This window comes from Protopterus annectens, chromosome 3.part1 (assembly GCF_019279795.1).
Source record: "Protopterus annectens isolate FY-2018-M chromosome 3.part1, PAN1.0, whole genome shotgun sequence".
NCBI lineage: Eukaryota > Metazoa > Chordata > Ceratodontiformes > Protopteridae > Protopterus > Protopterus annectens.
The window spans coordinates 1544150012-1544168722 of record NC_056732.1 but is presented as its reverse complement, the minus strand read 5'-3'; the positions used below and the strand labels follow the sequence as shown (position 1 = coordinate 1544168722).

General features: G+C 40.5%; 1 protein-coding gene across 1 annotated transcript in view; it reads right to left on the bottom strand.

Annotated features, from left to right (window-relative positions):
• The window catches only part of LOC122798558 (nitric oxide synthase, brain-like), a 638878-nt gene that overhangs the window by 238682 nt on the left and 381485 nt on the right, over positions 1-18711 (bottom strand). The window contains exon 15 of the mRNA XM_044067612.1: positions 4106-4219. Coding sequence (XP_043923547.1) covers positions 4106-4219 — 114 coding nt within the window. The remainder of the gene's footprint in view (positions 1-4105; positions 4220-18711) is intronic.

The following is an 18711-nucleotide window of genomic DNA, read 5'->3' as shown; positions in this document are numbered from 1 at the left end:
TCCAGCTCTATCTACCCTAAGTTCGTGTAAATCACCCAAATTATGATCTAACATGCCTTGTTGCCCATTTGTTAGCTAATATCTTTTAGAAGTTTAAGAACATTTCCTTTTACATCTTCAATCTGTCAAGCTCTTGCCAGTAATGAGAATCAAACCCTGCACCTTGTGCTTGAAAGGCATACACCTTAACCACTGTACCATTGGCCTTTCAGATAATTAACATTACATTAGTATAATTTCCATTATTAGATACTTTGATTGATGTGTGTATAAAACACAGAATACAATAGTAGTATAGACTCAAGTTTAAGGGTGATTACCTACATATATATGATACATCTTATTTGGATAAGCCTTGCATTTTACACTTGTTGATAGTGTTGTAGTGAATGTTAATAAATGTCTACATTTGTAGCTCTTTATATAGTTATTGTATCGTTCGCTTTTCTAGAGCGATTTGATTTCCCTATGAAATAATTCATTTAGCATAGGCGTACATATAAATAGTTATTAAGGCAGATTAGTTTCTAACTCCATCACATACCTTATTATATAATGTATAGGTATGATTGTTTTTTGAACTTGATTTGGCTCACAATATATGCTGCACAACTTTTCATACTTGTTGATAGCGTTACAGTGAATGTCAGTGAATGCTTACATTAGCAGCTTTTTTTACAACTAGTGTATCGCTCGCTTTTTAGAGCAATTTGATTTTCCTTTGAAATAATTTATCTAGCTTATATTCTCAATAGCATCTGTCACCGAAGGGTTATAATTGTAGCATCTAACAACTCATAAATTATTAATGATGTTTTCTGTGAGCCGTGCATATATTATACATAAAGGTCTTGCTACTGTTTTCACATGCAGCCGTTTGCAATCAAGATACTGGCTGTATTTTGTGAAATGCATTTGCATCTTCATGTACCATGAAGTTTTTTAATGGGTTATATTGCACATATTTTAAATATTGAACAGTAGTGACTGTTGATGTCAGCAGTATTTAACAGTTAACATATTGAGTGCTATAGGAACGATTTCTATGCCTCCAACATTTCTAAGTGCTTTTTAAAAGCATATTGGTTTTGTTTTATTGAGTGTATATCTTTTAACCAAATAGCAATTAGCTAGTATTTCAGTTGAATGCTAGCTTTTCAGATCTGCATTGTATTAGTTTGTTACTCATGTGAATTTGGCAACATATTAAGTTTTTACCAAGTGTACCCACTAGGGGTTCTTGCTACAATGTATTGGTTTTTACTAGGATGTGATGTTTTGTAAAATCATTTAATTGGTTCTTTCATGTTTTTAAATGCTTTGCAATAGTTTGTTATGTGGTCTGATGAAGGTATTTAGTGAAAGCGTTTACCGTTCGTAATTAAAAGTACTTTTTTATATTTTATGACTGTGGTTATTCAATTGTTGGCATATCTGTGGACTGCAATCGTTATTTTTTTGTTGGGACTTATTTTTACTTTATTAGCAGTCACACAGTTTTCCTCTTTGGCACGGTATCTTTAGTGTTAGTTATATTACTTAAGATAATTGTTTATTAAACTTGTGCGAAATAAAAAAACATTAAAAACTGACGAGCGCTTTTATCTGATTAAACTTCTTATCGTGGACTTGTTCAGATGTAATTAATTCAGAAAAGTCATCATTTAAATATCAGCTTATACACCAATCAAATTCTAGTAACACAATGACATCAACTGCCCCTCCCCTCATTCCTTTTGTTTTTACTCCGTTTGTCTGTTTTTTTTTTACTGTCGTGGGGTTTTTTTTTTGCCAGTATTTAACATACTTTAAATCAGGTTATTTTCACCTTCTTTGCTTATTCGGCTTCTATATTTCTACATCAAGTTTCAGTAAAAGTGCAATGAATAACTTGTTAGGAGAGGATATAAAAAAGAAGATATGCACTGGACATGCATAGTTTCAGGATGACAATCAGGAGATGAAGCCAAGTAATGATGAAGAAGAAAAGTCATTTTGCTTCCAAACAATATTCATCTATCCATCCATCCATAAATTCCCGTTTTCCATTTTTGCACATGGGGTCATGGTTTCACAAAAACTGTATCAATCATCTTGAGCCAGTGCTCACACAGCACATTCTTCCAAACCATATGTGTTGCACAAAATCAGGCCTGATTTACTGACTAGATTATCCAAGCTATGTGGATTTTGTAAGTTTCATTATCTCAGACTTGGTTATTGGACTAAGCCTAAGACGTTAACAAGCATATAATACTAAGGAAACATATACCCTATGCTTCAGAATGTGACTTGTTACTGAAAATAAACTGCTTATCAAGGAAACGTTGCAGAGAATGCACAGGTAATCAATAGAAAAGAAGGATGTAATCTTTGACCAGAACCTTGCACCCACCAAGCACAGAAAATCTCTACCAGCAGTTGTGATCTTTATTCATTATGAGGTGCATCAGAAACTTCAGATGGCAGGGGAATTTCAGATTAAATGAGAAAGTAAAAAAAAAAATCTATCACTTTTGATTAGGATGCCTTTTGTAATTCAATCTGTTTTATAAACTTAAATGTAAAAGGCAGGAGACATGGTAGAGAACAAGATTATTTAGCATGTAATTAATTATTTATTTGATTTTTGGTACTATGCAGCAAGGAAACCTATCCATAACAACTGAATTGTGGAGTGCGTGTGATGTTTGAGTACTTACTGAATGCTATACTGTTAGATGAAATGGAAAAGTATTGCCAATATTCCCTGGGTCCATGTATTGAGAAGCATCCAAGGTGCTGAACAGATGACCATGAGGTAAAGATTGAGTGACCAGAAGCCAGCTCTCTTTTTCTAAAGAGAGCGTTCAGGATTTTTCCCACTTTTCAACCTTATGATAAAGATTGGTGATCTGCAGAAGTTTTGGAACCATAATAATGTTGGTGATAGGACCTCTTCAGACATCTACAACAGGCATGCCATTGGAAACAACAGTATTTCTTACTGCACTGCTACTATGTGCCATTTATTAGGGAAAAGGAATTGCTGGGTGTGAGACATTCAAAAAGGAGGTCTGCCATGGAGCAACAATGGTGGACACTCATTTTTCAACCCTCACCCTTTGCCTGGGGAATGAATGAGTAGATGGGCAATCAGTGTCAAAAATGCCAACATCAGTGATGACAGGAAAATATTGTCTAATGAAGATTCAGTTGTACATGTATTCCATGGTTTACTATTGAAATTTGGAAACTGCAATGATCAGCCAATGAAAATATCGAGCAGAAATGTGGAAATGCGTAACATCAAAAAGGCTCTATATCAGAACTGAATTAACCGTCCACCATAGTTCGATGTATTCAACATAAAATTAGGTGACATCAGTCACCCAAGCTGTGCAGCGAAACTTACCATTAGACTGTCAAGTCAACGGCATACATTTTTACTGCTGAACAATAGGTGCAGGTACCCCACAACAATCGAAGCCAACCAGTCTCAAAATGAAATGAACATCTTTATTCAGTAAAGAATGTAGTTGTTGTGGGGTACCTGCACCTATTGTTCAGCAGTTGAAATTTTCTTTGGGTCTCTGCAGGTACTTTATCCCTAGAGAACTCTTTTTTGGATTGTGGCATACATTTTTAAACTATTTTGCAGGGGACAAACCCCTCTACACCCCCTGCAAATCATATATACCAGCTCTGAGATCAAACTACAGTGAGGAAATGGGTAAATTCCCTGTTCCCCACTGCATAGCAATTTCCACTCACAATACCGAATTCAGACTACTGAATTACATTGCACATTTGGTATTGTGAATTTGTTGTAGTCCGGTTTGGCATTGTGCCTCTTTGAATAGTGTCTTTCAAACACATGACATTTGATCACCGGCACTATGGGTTTCAGTAGTAAACCATATTCCATACGTAGCTAGATTTCTTACTGTGTTTTATTAACAGTTCAAGAGCCACGTCCACCTACTCTGTGCCTTCTTTATCCTGGGCTTTATGTCCTCCTTAAATCCAAAAGTTTTACATTGTTAATGTTTCTGCTATAGGCTGCTTTTCCATGCTATCTACACGTTCTAGTAATATACTTGTGAATGATAAATAGAGCCTTTACCTGACCGTGCCAAGTAAGCCAGTACTATCTGTAGCTGTAGATCCTCGACTTTTTCTCTTTGAGGTGATTGCATCTTCAAACTTTGATACACTGTTAAATTGCTTTCTGTAACTCCTTAAAAAAGATTAGAAAGATTTGGTTATTTCTAATTTTAATTATTTCATTTGTCATAGCTGTAATTTATTGTAGAGGCATTCCGTCTAGGTTACTAACATTCTACAGTCCTGCCTAAAAAAGGGTAATTCTGTCTTCACCTGTGGCTTAAATGCTATACCAGTATAGCTCTTGAACCATCCTACTAGAAGTTGAGAAAGGTTAAAACTCTGATAAAAAATATTTTAATGTAAAAATGGTCAGTTTAATACATTTCATTTGTTGAGCAAGTAATGTAACTTGTAGCATTTTAAAAAATTTACATAAAACATTATGGAACATCCATTTTTGTAGATCACTTTGCATATGCAATAATAATGCTTTTATCAGTGTCAGGAGCTCAGAAAGTTGCACTCTTGTCTTTGGTACATGATGGTCAGAACACAGTGGGTTTTATTATTGCACCAGGTACTTGATACTGCTACTGCAGTGCAGGATGGGAGTGGGGGGGTCCTACATTCCTCAGTGTGTCGTGCTTCAGATAAGATGTTAAACCAAGGCCCCATCTTCCTGAGTTGGTGGAAGCTCTGATGGATGTAAAACAGGAGTGTCCAACCCGCGGCCCGCGGGCCGCATGCGGCCCTCAGAGCTCTTCCATGCGGCCCACGACCCTTAAATTGAAATTTAAAATTAATTTCACTTTTTTTCCGTGTCCGCGTAGTTTTTCTCTTCTGCGCATGCGCCAACTTTCTTTTTTTTACATTTTTTCCATACCAGCGTCTTTCCGCTGATATGCGCATGTGCGAAAACACAGTTCGGGTGATTTTTGTAAAGAAAAGCTGCAGGAAGGAGCGATCGTGGGATTTAGTTTATTTTGTTGTGTACACACCGACTACTACACTACAACAAAGGTAAGTTACAAGAGGAAGGCTCAGCTCGCCAATAATTCTATAAGATGTTACTGTTAAATCGCTGTATCTCTCTAATGCGCTGTACAAATCCTAACAATCTCCTGAAAGATTTGAAAGTTTTGGATATATAGTTAATATGATATAATGATCTTCTGGTATGGAGAGCTGCCAAACAAGAATATTGTAGCTGGCTTGTTAAGTTACTTAGCAGGCTGAGATTGGAGAGGCTGATGTGAAGCATTGCTCGAGTAACTCCTTACTTAGGGAAAAGGTATTTAAGTAAGGATGTAATCATGAAAAAAATAATTTTAATTCTGAAAATTTGGTGGTAAAGGCACATATCCATTAGGGCTATCTCAAGCCATGTAGTTAGGATTGAGATCTGTCTGTGGATTTTTACAGTTTTAAACATGTTAAAAGAATAATGTTAGGTTGTGGTTGACCTTGTAGTAGATATTATTATATGTCAATGAAATACTACATATTAATACAGCAAAATAACCAAATTCTTTAGAAGAGGGGATTCTTAGTCTATTCTTATTTATGCAGTGATGTGGTTTGAATGGTTTGTGGCTAATGCCATCAATACTACTTTGTAATACTATCATTTTGTTTGCTTCTTGGTTTTTAGTGGATTTTAGAAGGATATATTTTATAATGCTGGCTAAGAAATCTTTTTTTTTAATTAAGTCACTGATATATTACATAGTTATGTGTATAACCTATGTACATAATATAATTAATAAAAAAAAAGAGAATTACCGAAAATATGGGGGAACTCATAAGGCAGTGTTAAATTCTAGAGATGCTACAGAACTTTAACACAAGAAGTTAGCAAATTTCAATGACACCGAACACTAATGCATCAGTATAAGCATTATGCATTTGATAACATGAGAAAAGAAGCAAATGCCAAATCTGTGTGGCTACTCTACAAAGCATAGGTCATGTTTTGATTTGTGCAAGTCTGAAAACCAAACTCTGATAAAGTCAATGCCATACTAAATATGCAAAACCCAAACAAGTTGTCTCATATGATTGATAGGTATGGTGCAATATCTTTCCAAGTTTAATATAAACTTGACAGATACAATTGTGTTACTCAGGAAGCTGTCAAAGCATGATATTTCATGTTTTTGTCACTATAACAAGACAAAAGCCTCATGATGGTTAACAAGATGGTTATAAAAGCTCCTACTTTGAGGTTTTATGGTGTTTCACAGCTTCTTAAATGTTTTTTAAGTAGACCCTAGCCAACAAGGACTTAGTGCAGTATTACTGCAGCAGATAGACCAGCAGCATTTGGATCAATGGCCTGGACAGAGGCAGAAACAAGTGATGCACATATGGATAAAGAAAGCTAGACTGCAGTCTATTGAGCTAGATAGGAGGCTGCATTTTGTTTGATTAGCTTGTTGATAATGCCAGAATGTGTGGTAGTGCCAAACGCCTTTCCCAGGTTGAGGTAGTGTGTACCCATCTGCCTATATCTATTCTAATGCATAGGTAACTTGTTCAAAGAATCCCGCTAAGTTTAGGAAGTAAGATCTACCTTTAATAAACCCAAACTGATTTGGGTAAAGCGATTGCAAGCTGCTGATGTCCTTGTTAATAAATTCTATAATGACATATTTCATTACCATACAGATAACACTGGTTAGGCCTATACATCTATGTTACCAGAGTTAGTGGTGGGTTCTCCCTTGTGAACTGGAATGTTTATAGCAGTTTTGTATGCTTCAGGTATGAATCCAATGGAAAGGCTGAGACTGAATACATTTAGTAGCAAGTCTGTAAGGCTGTGCTTACCGCTAACAAAAAAGGGAGCCTGGCACATTGTCTGGACTCATGAAGCTAGTGTTCTTTGTCTTAGAAGTGCATTCTGGACTTGCAATGAGGTGACCCTGGGGGTGCATGTTGTTTTTAATTTTTTAACAGCATAAGCAAGCTGGTCTGATTTTTACTATTGATGCCAAAAAGCATGGTTGTACATAAGTATTTTGCTCCCTTAGAACTATGCTTCTGGAGAACTTAAATACTTTCTCTGGCATCTAATTTAATAAGCTACTGTAAAAGGAGATGTTACAAAAGTATACAGCTCTAAGATTGTTGTTGTGTGACATTTTGTACCTGTTTTTGGCTAACCAGAGTTGTGACTACATTCTCATCATTATATCAGATGCATTTAAATAAGATATGTGATTCATGCATGTAGCCCACTTTTTTCCCACTCTCTTCATGTTTTTCATTGACAGCTTAAATTTAAAAGATGCAAGCTAGGTTAATGCATATCCCTTTTAGGGATGTATGGGTTTACAATACATCTTTGTTAGCTAGTATATGCCATAAAGTCAGTACACAGAAAAACAGCTCAAGGAATTTGTGTTTCACAAAAGGACTGTAGGACATTGCACAACATACAAACAGTTTGAGCTGATGTCACTGTCTGCCCAGATTCATTTCCTTGATTTGCCTAATTTTATCTTCTGCATCTTGTTCCTTGTTAGTGTACATTCAAGTTCAAAGTTTTCATTTTATTAATTTATTTATTATCGTTCAAATTAACCTACAATACCTTTTTTTTTTTTTTTTTTTTTTTTTTTTTTTTTGCTCTTCAGTTAATGAGAGACCTTTTTTTTTTTTTTTTTTTTGGTCCTCACCTGTCGTTTGCCCCCAGACCATTTTTGTTAACCCAATGCGGCCCTTGCAACTGAAAAGGTTGGACACCCCTGATGTAAAAGATCCCATGGCACATATTGAAAAAAAGTCTATTAGAAGTTGCACAGTGTCCAGACCATATTTCCCTGGTCAGTATGAATACCAGCTTGGGGTTACCCTTAAAGAGGACACTGATCTAGAAGGGCTAACCCGATCAACAAAAGGGTAAATAAAAATGTCTGAAGTCCAAGCAGAAATGTATTTTGTTCTACATGAAAAGCCTGTTTCACCTTTAGTTAAAGGATAATTTTCATTACAATTGCAAGAATACATTATTTGAACCACACAAACTACTAAACAAACTCAGAAATGAAAAAAGGAGGGCATACGTTTAACTGGTACAATATTGCATGAGAGGGTTTGGAATGTAAAGGTACTTTTGTATTTCAGTTCTAACATTCACCACGTTTAAGCTGCTGTCTCCTGTAGGCCTCGTTAATCCTCCTACTTTCCTTCATCTGTAGGTTCATAGATGCTTAGCATCTGTGAGGATTTTAAGAAGCCTAGATTTACATTCCCATAGCTCCAACTGGTGAATCGGGGCATTTTGAGGCAATGTTACAATTGCCTCATGTACACAGACAACCCTCTCCTCCTACCACCAAACACTAATACATGCGAGAGATTCAGTTATACAGCCAAACTGGAGGTTAAGCTTTCTCAACCCAAGACTGGACCAGGCAGTCAAGAGAAGAAGGGAAATACTTGCATCACACCACCAGTCTCACATAGACCTATGAAACCAGCACCAGAAAAAAACTCACATAAATACGCGAAAACATACTCGGAGGCTCTAAATAAAAATCTGCAGAAGCAACAGAGACCTCCAAAGAAGACATCCAAGCAACCTCCACCCCCCAACACAAACCATGAAACACATACTTCACAAAACCAGTGTGCCACACAATCACAGCCCTTAAGACAAAATAACATACCCAACACACTAGTAATAGGTGACTCTGTAGTCAGGCACACTGACATCCCACTCACTAGACTGAACAAGGAGAAGGTTACTGTTAGATGCCTGTCAGGTGCCAGGATCCGCCACATAACACAAGCACTCAGGTCACTCCAGAAATATGACTCTGTCATTGTCCATGTTGTTGTGAATGACCTGAGCCGTACCTCCCTGGACTACATGAAAAGAGACATGGAGTAGCTCTCTGATCATGTAGCCCAGGTCAGTATGACCCTGACTCTGAGTAGCATCCTGCCCTCACCAAGAATGATACCACGGTATAGAGAAAAATATTTCAACAACTGGCTAAGCTTCTGGTGTCATTCAATGGGGATCCAGTGTCTGTCATGCTCGACAAGCCACACTGCTTCACTAGAGATGGCTTGCACCTGTCACCCTTAGGCTTTCGAATACTGGCCAAGGCTCTTGCCACCCCCATAGTGCCTTTTTTAGGCAAGGCTCAAATGACAAACCTACCACCGTAAATATTATAAGTAACAAAAAACTGAGGGTAATGCTACTCAATGCCAGAAGTCTAAACCTCAAAATGCATGCAATCGAGGCACTCCTCAGTATGGAGAAAATCGATATATGTGCAGTAACAGAACCTGGTTTAAGGCTCCACTGAGCACCCCAGCACTACCAGGCTACAACTCATACCATACATTTTGGCCACAAAACCTGGACCGAAATACAAAAGTTGGGGGAGTATCCATATTCATCAAGGATACCCACACCTCCAGGTTAGTGGCACAGCACGATGCTTCAGAGATCATCCACGTGCAACTTAACAATGGGCAAAACTACTATTCAAATTATAGCTTGCTACAAATCATCCACCATGTCCCAGGACCACCACTCCGCATTTCTGGAAATACTGGGAAAGATAAAGGTCCTACCAAACACCCTGATATTGGGTGATTTTAATTACCCAGACATTAACTGAGAGAACTACTCAAGTACAAACTCCCTTGCCCAACATTTCATAGAATTTATAAACTCAAACACCCTGGATCAACTGGTCAACACCCCCACCAGAGGTGACAACATATTGGACCTGGTCATCACCAACATTGACGACCGGTGTTTCATAGGTTCATAGGTTCATAGGTTTATACTAGGCTATCTGCCCTAAGGCATTTATAAGCCTAGCCCAAATTTTTGTGGCTTACGCCACCCCTTATATGAAAAAATACTGTGCCCATTAGTTTGTTGTGCCTCTGTCCAGCAGTGACACAGAGATGGTTCCCGGGGTAAACCTACGATCTCCCATCCACAGGTCTAGATTTCTCTTGAACAGAGTCAGCGAGGTGCTCTGCCTCACATGGACCGGGATTTTATTCCACAGCATAGGAGTCTCTGAGTGATAAATCTATCCCTCCAGCACGTCCTATTTATATCCGTGCTAAGGTTTAAGTCGCTTGCTCTAGTGGTTTTGGTGGATTTGGATTTTTTGAGGTGGAGCATGTCCATTAATTCCGGGTTGGACATGGCCTTGTATGTCAGGCACATGTCACCTCTGAGCAGACGGTATGCGACTGAATAGAGCTAGAGTTTCTTCAATCTGGCAGCATATGACAGATTTTGGAGTCCCTTTATCCTTTTGGTGAGGAACTTTTGGGGTCTCTCCAATTGCTGCAGATGTCGGGTGAGATATATCCCGAATGGGGCATTGTACTCGATCATTGGTCTGATAAGTGAAGAGTACAGGGGAACAATGACCTCACTAGATCTGGATGTGAATCCCTTCATGATCAGGTGGGCAATGTAGAAGGTCTTTCTAACCACTTTAGCAACGTGAGTGTCAAAAGAAAGGCCACTGTCAACCTGGGTCCCCAGGTCCCTGATAACCTCTTCTGTGCTTAGTGGATTGCCACCTATATGGTAGCTTGGGGTTACCTTGTTTTTCCCAAAGGGTATGACTATATATTTTTTGGCGTTTAACTTCAGGCCATGGCTCTGGCACCAGCTATCTGTTTCCGTGAGTCCCTTCTGAAGGATATCCGTGTCTGATGCACTTTCCACTATGGCACCCAGTTTGCAGTCGTCTGCAAACTTTGTCAGCCAAAGTCCTCCCATGTTGGCCTGTACTTCTGAGAAGTAGATGCCAAACAATAGGGGGCCAAGGACCGAGCCCTGTGGGACACCACTTGTGACCGGCTTGGAGTCTGACATAGCGCCAGCAACTCTAACCCTGTGGGTTCTGTCCTTAAGCCAGTTTGCAACCCATCTTGTGACATATGGGTTTACATTTAAGCTGGTAAGTTTTCTACAATACCTGAGTGGGGTATTGTGTGAAAGCCTTGCAAGGTCAAGGTAGGCTGTATGGACTGCCTTTCCCTCATCAATGGCCTTGGTGACTGTTTTGAAGAAGTCGACCAAGTTCAAAAGGCATGATCTTCCCTTGACAAAGCCAAACCGGGTCGGGTCCAATGTCTGCAAGTCCCCTATATCTTTGTTTATGAGCTCCATTATGATCCTCTCCATAGCTTTGCAGACTAGACTTGTTAAGCTTATGGGGCGGTAATTACCAGGGTCCGTAGAGGCGCCGCCTTTGTGGAGTGGGACCACAGTTGCCGTACACCACTCCTTGGGCACGTATCCTGTGGTAAGGCTGAGATTAAACACCTTATCACACCGGAGGTCAAACCCTCGCTGGTTAGATCTGACCATAAACTAATCACTCTGGATATCCACATTCCGCCACCACCCCCAGTCAAAGAAACCACTGTGAAAAACGTTTCAAAAGCAAACTTCACGTTACTTAAGACCGAAGTGGGAAGTTTTAAAACCCCATGCTAAAGGATAACACTGTACAAGCTGCAAAATCCTTTACTAATGCACTCTTCTGGCACCTACAAGAATGCATGGATCATGCTATCCCAAACAAAACCAAGACTCACTCCTACAAGAAAAGGAAACCAGTCTGGTGGACCCCTGCTGTAAACAAGCTATATAATAGAAGGAGGAAACTAGTACAGAAAAGAGTAAAATCCCAAGAAGGGAAGACATCCCTGATCAATATCAGCAAGAAACTACGTTCCCTCATAAAATCATCCAAGGCTAGCTTCGAAAGAAAAATTGCCATGGACTCCAAAGATAACCACAAGGCATTCTTTAGCTATGTCAAGAATCTAAGAGACAATTCTCAGATCTGCTCAGAGTTAGTGCAGAATGGCACAAAATACACTGAACCGACCAATATAGCCAACATCCTGGCAGACAGGTTCAGTGCAAACTTCACCCCCCCTCTCACCCCCAAAAGGGCCCATAACTATACTAGAAGAATGTAGTGTCACTGAAATCACAGACATTCAGGTTAAAACAGCCCTCTCCAAAGCCAAAAACACAGCATCAATAGGACCGGATGGTGTCCCAGGCTGCATCCTACACAAGCTCAAAGATGAACTAACCCCTCACCTAAACACACTGTTTAAACTCAGCCTCTCCACAAGCTACGTGCCCACAGAGTGGCGCACAGCAACAGTTATTCCACTCCAGAAAGGTGGAGCCACAATGGACCCCGGGAACTATCGCCCTATAAGCCTGACTAGCTTGGTCTAAAAGCTATGAAGCACATCATCATGTTTCTCATTAACAGAGACATTGGAAACCTCCAAACACTGGACCCTACCCAGTTCGGCTTTGTTAAGGGCAGATCATGCCTCCTAAACCTGGTGGACTTATTTGAGACAGTTACCAAGGCTGTAGATGAGGGGAAGGTGGTCCACACATCCTACCTAGACCTTGCAAAGGCCTTCGACACCATTCCCCACTCAGGTATTATAGACAAGCTCACCAGCCTGAGCATAAACCCCTACATCACGAGATGGGTTGCCAACTGGCTCATGGACAGAGCCCACATGGTAAGAGTTGCGGGAGCTAGGTCTGACTTTAAACCGGTTACAAGTGGCACCCCCAGGGCTCAGTCCTAGGACCCCTCCTGTTCGGCATATACTTCTCAGAGGTACAGGCAAGCACAGGAGGACTATGGCTGACCAAGTTCACAGATGACTGCAAACTAGGGGCTATAATTGACTCTCCGGCTGACACAGACATCCTCCAAAAGGGTCTCACTGAGACAGATACCTGGTGTCAAAACCATGGCCTCAAGCTAAATGCCAAAAAGTGTATAGTTATCCCCTTTGGAAAAAACAAAGTACCCACAAATTACCACATAGGTGGTAGCTCCCTAAATACGGAAGACGTAATAAGGGATCTGGGGACCCAAGTAGATAGTAACCTCTCCTTTGATAATCATATTGCCAAAGTGGTTTGAAAATCCTTCTCTGTGGCCCACCTAATCACAAAAGGGTTTGCATCCAGATCGAAAGAGGTCATTGAGCCCCTCTATGCATTACTCATCAGACCCATCATAGAGTACAATGCCCCATTTGGGATGTACCTTACAAGACACCTGCAACAACTGGAAAGACCACAGAAGTACCTCACCAAGAGGATCACTGGCCTCAAGCAGATGCCCTATGCAGCTTGACTGAAGAAACTCCAGCTGTACTCGGTTGCATACCGCCTACTCAGAGGTGATCTCTGCCTGACATACAAGGCCATGTCCAACCCAGAACTGATGGACATGCTCCACGTAAAGAAAACCATATCCCCTCGAGCCACACGCTCCAGGGATCTAAACCTCACCACAACAATAAATAGGACATGCTGGAGGGATAGATTCCTGTCCCAGAGCCTTCCCATGCTCTAGAACAAGATTCCAATCTACATTAGGCAGAGCTCCTTGCTAACCTTCTTCAAGAGAAAACTTGACGAGTGGATGGGAAACATCTGCTGGACAAAGGCGCAGGGAACTAATCTAAGGGGGCGGCAAAAGCCAACACATTCCGGCTAGGCTTATAAATGCCTTTGGGCAGATAGCCTAGTACCTACCTATGAACCTGTGGTAGAGTCTATCTCTTATATTTTGCATATGAATAACCCAGAGATGGGCTAAGCAAGGATATGTTAGAATATTTAAATATATCCCCTATGCACAAGGGACAGGGGTGTTAAAGCACAGGTGAATTTGCTGTTGCCCATCCATTTCTACAAATTAAGTTTGAGTAAAGTAAGAGAAGTACTTTGTTTTAATGGCTCCATAGCAGCCGTATTCTGTGTGGTACATGCCTACCCCTCCAATGTTCTATTATTTTACAGATTGAGATCCCTTGAATGCATATCTATGATATAATTGGTTTTATGAATGAATAATAGCTTTGGCAGAATAGGATCTGTTGAAGTTCTATAAGAGAGACAGAAAGGGACAGTGCTTCAACACATCCTCCAGAGCTCTTATGATTTAGGTCCTTGATTTTTTATTGAGAAAGTGTTGTTGTCATTCCAGTTGTGACAAGTATTTGGACTCATACATACAAAAAGAGACTCAATGGAAGGTCTAATGAGTGCTGAGTACAGTAGAGCAATTACACACCTGATTCTGGACCCAGTACCTTTAGCTATAAGCTGTGCGATGAAACAGGACTTCCTTGCAACAGTGAATACATGCTGATCAAAGGACAGTTCACTGTTGATGTAGATTCCCAGATCTGTAGCTATGGGATATATTTTCAGAGGTATGTTGTCAGTGTGATAATTACAAGGGGAGTCATGCTTGCTGATGAGTACAATAATATCCTTCTTGGCATTTAGTTTTAGTCCATGGCTTTGACACAAGCTATTTGTTTGGGTTAGACCCTCTTAGAAGATCTTGGTGTACACTGGACAGTTTAGGATGGCACCAAGTTTGCAGTCATTGCAAACTTGGTCAGCCACTTAACACTAGCTTTGATCTATAAGAAGTAAATGCCAAACCATGGTGGACCAAGAACTGAACCCTGGGGTGTAGTGTACCACTACTGACAGGTCATTGGAGGTAGAGTCACTCACATTAACTTCCTGTCTTCTAATTGTGAGCCAGTCTGCTATCCAATAAGTTACATAGGGATTGCCATTTAGCTGGGGCAGTTTCTTTATGATACCATGATACCCGAGTGTGGGATGGTGTCAAACACCTTTGCAAGTCTAGTTAAGTGGTGTGCACTCTTTTTCCCCTGTTCATTCCTTCAGTAACTTTTTCAAATAAATTGACCAGGTTAAGTAAGCATTGGTAAATCTGGTTGCATTGAGGGTCTGTATGTTACCTATATCTTTATTAATTAATTCCATAATGATCTTTTTCAAAACTGTACCCATGAAACTGATTAGGCTTTTGGGTTTATAAATTGACCTTCCATCAGGGAGGTGGAGCGTGAGCATACCTGGTGGGAGCCAAAAGATGGTGAACTATACCTGGGTAGGACGAAGTCAAAGGAAACTCTGATGGAGGTCTGTGGCGGTCCTGACATGCATATTGGTCATCTGACCTGGGTATAGGGGTGAAAGACTAATGAAACCATCTAGTAGCTGATCCCCTGCTAAGTTTCCCTCAGGATGGTAAAGCGAATGATTAGAGGTCTTGGGCCTGAAACGATCTCAATCTATTCTCAAACTTTAAATGGGTAAGAAGTCTGACTCTCTGGCTTGGAGCCAGTGTGGAATGCAAGCACCCAGTGGGCCACTTTTGGTAAGCAGAACTGGTGTTGCAGAATGAACTGAATGCCAGGTTAAGGTGCCCAATGCTGGCACTCATCAGACCCCAGAAAAGGTGTTGGTTGATATAGACAGCAGGACGGTGGCCATGGAAGTCAGAATCTGCTAAGGAGTTGTAACAACTCACCTGCCGAGTCAACTAGCCCTGAAGGTGGATGGCGCTGGTGCATCAGGCCCATACAAGGCCGGCACTGAGAGCCATGGGGGCTACGCTGCGATGAGTAGGAGGACTGCCGTGGTGGCACTGAAGCCCAGGGCGAGGGCCCAGGTGGAGCCGCTGCAGGTGCAGATCTTGTTGGTAGTAGCAAATATTCAAATGAGAGCTTTGAAGACTGACTGACCCATGAATCCATTGAAAACAAACTTTTGTGTAAGGAAATGGCTCTTACTGTCCTCCATTCTTTCAGAAGTGTAGACACTAGGTAAGGGAGATAAGAGTTAAGGACTTTACTATTCACCCAGCAGAGAGTTGGGACTTGGCATTTTGCTTCCTCCTGCTAACCCTCTTCCTGTTGATTGCCAGGATTGATGATGTGTCCATTAGGCCAGGCCCAAAATGGGTTTATGCTCTTTTGTCTAGAGACTCATTCAATTCTTGACAGGTTTAGGGCATCATATCCTAGTCTTTCATGCATGGATGCACAACTGTGCTGTGATCCTCGTGTGCCATTCCTGTAGTGGCACTTGCACTAACCCCTTTCATATAGGTGAAGTGGAATTAGCTGCTTACTTACAGTTATCCATAGATGACTGTTCCATTATGCAGCTCCTAACAAAGAGTGAATCACCTGTAGACAGTTGTCAGATACAAATGTTAGCGCACACTGCACAACCCTGATTACCTTATTGCATTTGTTATTCTTTCACTCTGTCCTACCCTCCACCCCCTCCAACGTACATAATGAATTTGACTGAAAAAAATGCATCTGGATTTGTGGGGAAAAGAATGCCATGAGCAGTCTGCAGCAGTAGATATTAAGTCAAATAAAACTATTGTCCATAAAATGGGAAGCAAATTTAGTACACTTAACTTCATAGAAATTAGTTGTAATTGTACTCAGTTCATTTAATCTCTGATTGTCACTTATTTGTGAATACTGGGCCTCAAAATGTGTGTGTGTGTTTGTGTGTGTCTGTGTCTGTGTGACAATACAACAAAATAAGCAGACAGAATAGATACGTAGATGGATGGTTATTGACATTCAGACTGATTTGAATTTTTTGATTACTCAGGCCTCAGAAGAAACATACAACAGTTGTATATTATTTATGGGGTAGTATCAGTTAAGGGGCAAAGAAATGTAGTATAAGATGTTTTTTCTGTTATAAAATGCATTACATTGTTTTGCACAAGCATGCAGATTGTTCAGTTACAGATTTCTATGTCTGTGTATTTCACAGCTATATGTTGTATATATTCTCAAAGCTGAATAAACCGAAACATTCAAAGAAGCCAAAGTAAAGATTATTTGAGAAGTTCTGACATGAGATGATAACACAGCACACAATTCTCCAAGTCATTTTATTTTTCCTGACAAGCTCATACAGAGCTATAAGCATTCTGCTTTCATAAGCCCACCTCAGAGGTTACTAGACGTGCCTTACATTTGTATAACTCTCTATGACTTTTAAAATGTAACATTGTTTTACTGCAGCAAACTGCACAAGATATTCCACTGCATATGGATGAGACATTTTGAGGTTTGGTCTAATGTCTCATAACCTGCAAACTAATGAATTTGGGACAGTTTTCAAATGACGTAAAATACAATCAAACGTTGAATTCACCAGCACATGAAATACTAGCATGGAAGATTTCTATGCACGACATTAACCTGCAAGACTAAAGCCCATTGTTTAATCCCACAAGAGAAGTGTATAATGTGTGTGCATTGTGTCACCAGATCACCCATGAAAATACTTCATTCACTTGGCCATTCTTTACATATCAGCAAAGAATAATTAATTTTACAATGGGCAGTTCAGAAATTAGAATTTTCCTTTAATATTGCAGCTCTGCCATTTCTAGGTATTAAATAGCCCTCACTCATGTGTGATACATTTTAACACACTGGCAGTTTTACTTCTACAACCTCTGTTGATGCTTCTCAGCTTCATGGTATGATCTTGTTTCTCTCATGTTTTACCCACCTTTTCTAGATTTTTGATTAGTTATAGGTTCATAGGTTTATACTAGGCTATCTGCCCTAAGGCATTTATAAGCCTAGCCCAAATTTTTGTGGTTACTTATATGAAAAAATACTGTGCCCATTAGTTTGTTGTGCCTCTGTCCAGCAGTGACACAGAGATGATTCCCGGGATAAACCTACGATCTCCCATCCACAGGTCAAGATTTCTCTTGAACAGAGCCAGCGAGGTGCTCTGCCTCACATGGATCGGGATTTTATTCCACAGCATAGTGATAAATCTATCCCTCCAGCATGTCCTATTTATATCCGTGGTAAGGTTTAACTCTAGTGGTTTTGGTGGATTTGGATTTTGAGGTGGAGCATGTCCATCACCTCTGAGCAGACGGTATGCAACTGAATAGAGCTGGAGTTTCTTCAATCTGGCAGCATATGACAGATTTTGGAGTCCCTTTATCCTTTTGGTGAGGAACTTTGGGGTCTCTCCAATTGCTGCAGATGTCGGGTGAGATACATCCCGAATGGGGCATTGTACTCGATCATTGGTCTGATAAGTGAAGAGTACAGGGGAACAATGACCTCACTAGATCTGGATGTGAATCCCTTCATGATCAGGTGGGCAATGTAGAAGGTCTTTCTAACCACTTTAGCAACGTGAGTGTCAAAGAAAGGCCACTGTCAACCTGGGTCCCCAGGTCCCTGATAACCTCTTCTGTGCTTAGTGGATTGCCACCTATATGGTAGCTTGGGTTACCTTGTTTTTCCCGAAGGGTATGACTATACATTTTTGGCGTTTAACTTCAGGCCATGGCTCTGGCACCAGCTATCTGTTTCCGTGAGTCCCTTCTGAAGGATATCCGTGTCCGATGCACTTTCCACTATGGCCCAGTTTGCAGTCGCCTGCAAACTTTGTCTGCCAAAGTCCTCCCATGTTGGCCTGTACTGTAGATGCGAACAATAGGGGCCAAGGACTGAGTGTGGGACACCACTTGTGACCGGCTTGGAGTCTGACATAGCGCCAGCAACTCTAACCCTGTGGTTTCTGTCCTTAAGCCAGTTTGCAACCCATCTTGTGACATATGGGTTTACATTTAAGCTGGTAAGTTTTTCTACAATTCGAAGGCCTTTGCAAGGTCAAGGTAGGCTGTATGGACTGCCTTTCCCTCATCAATGGCCTTGGTG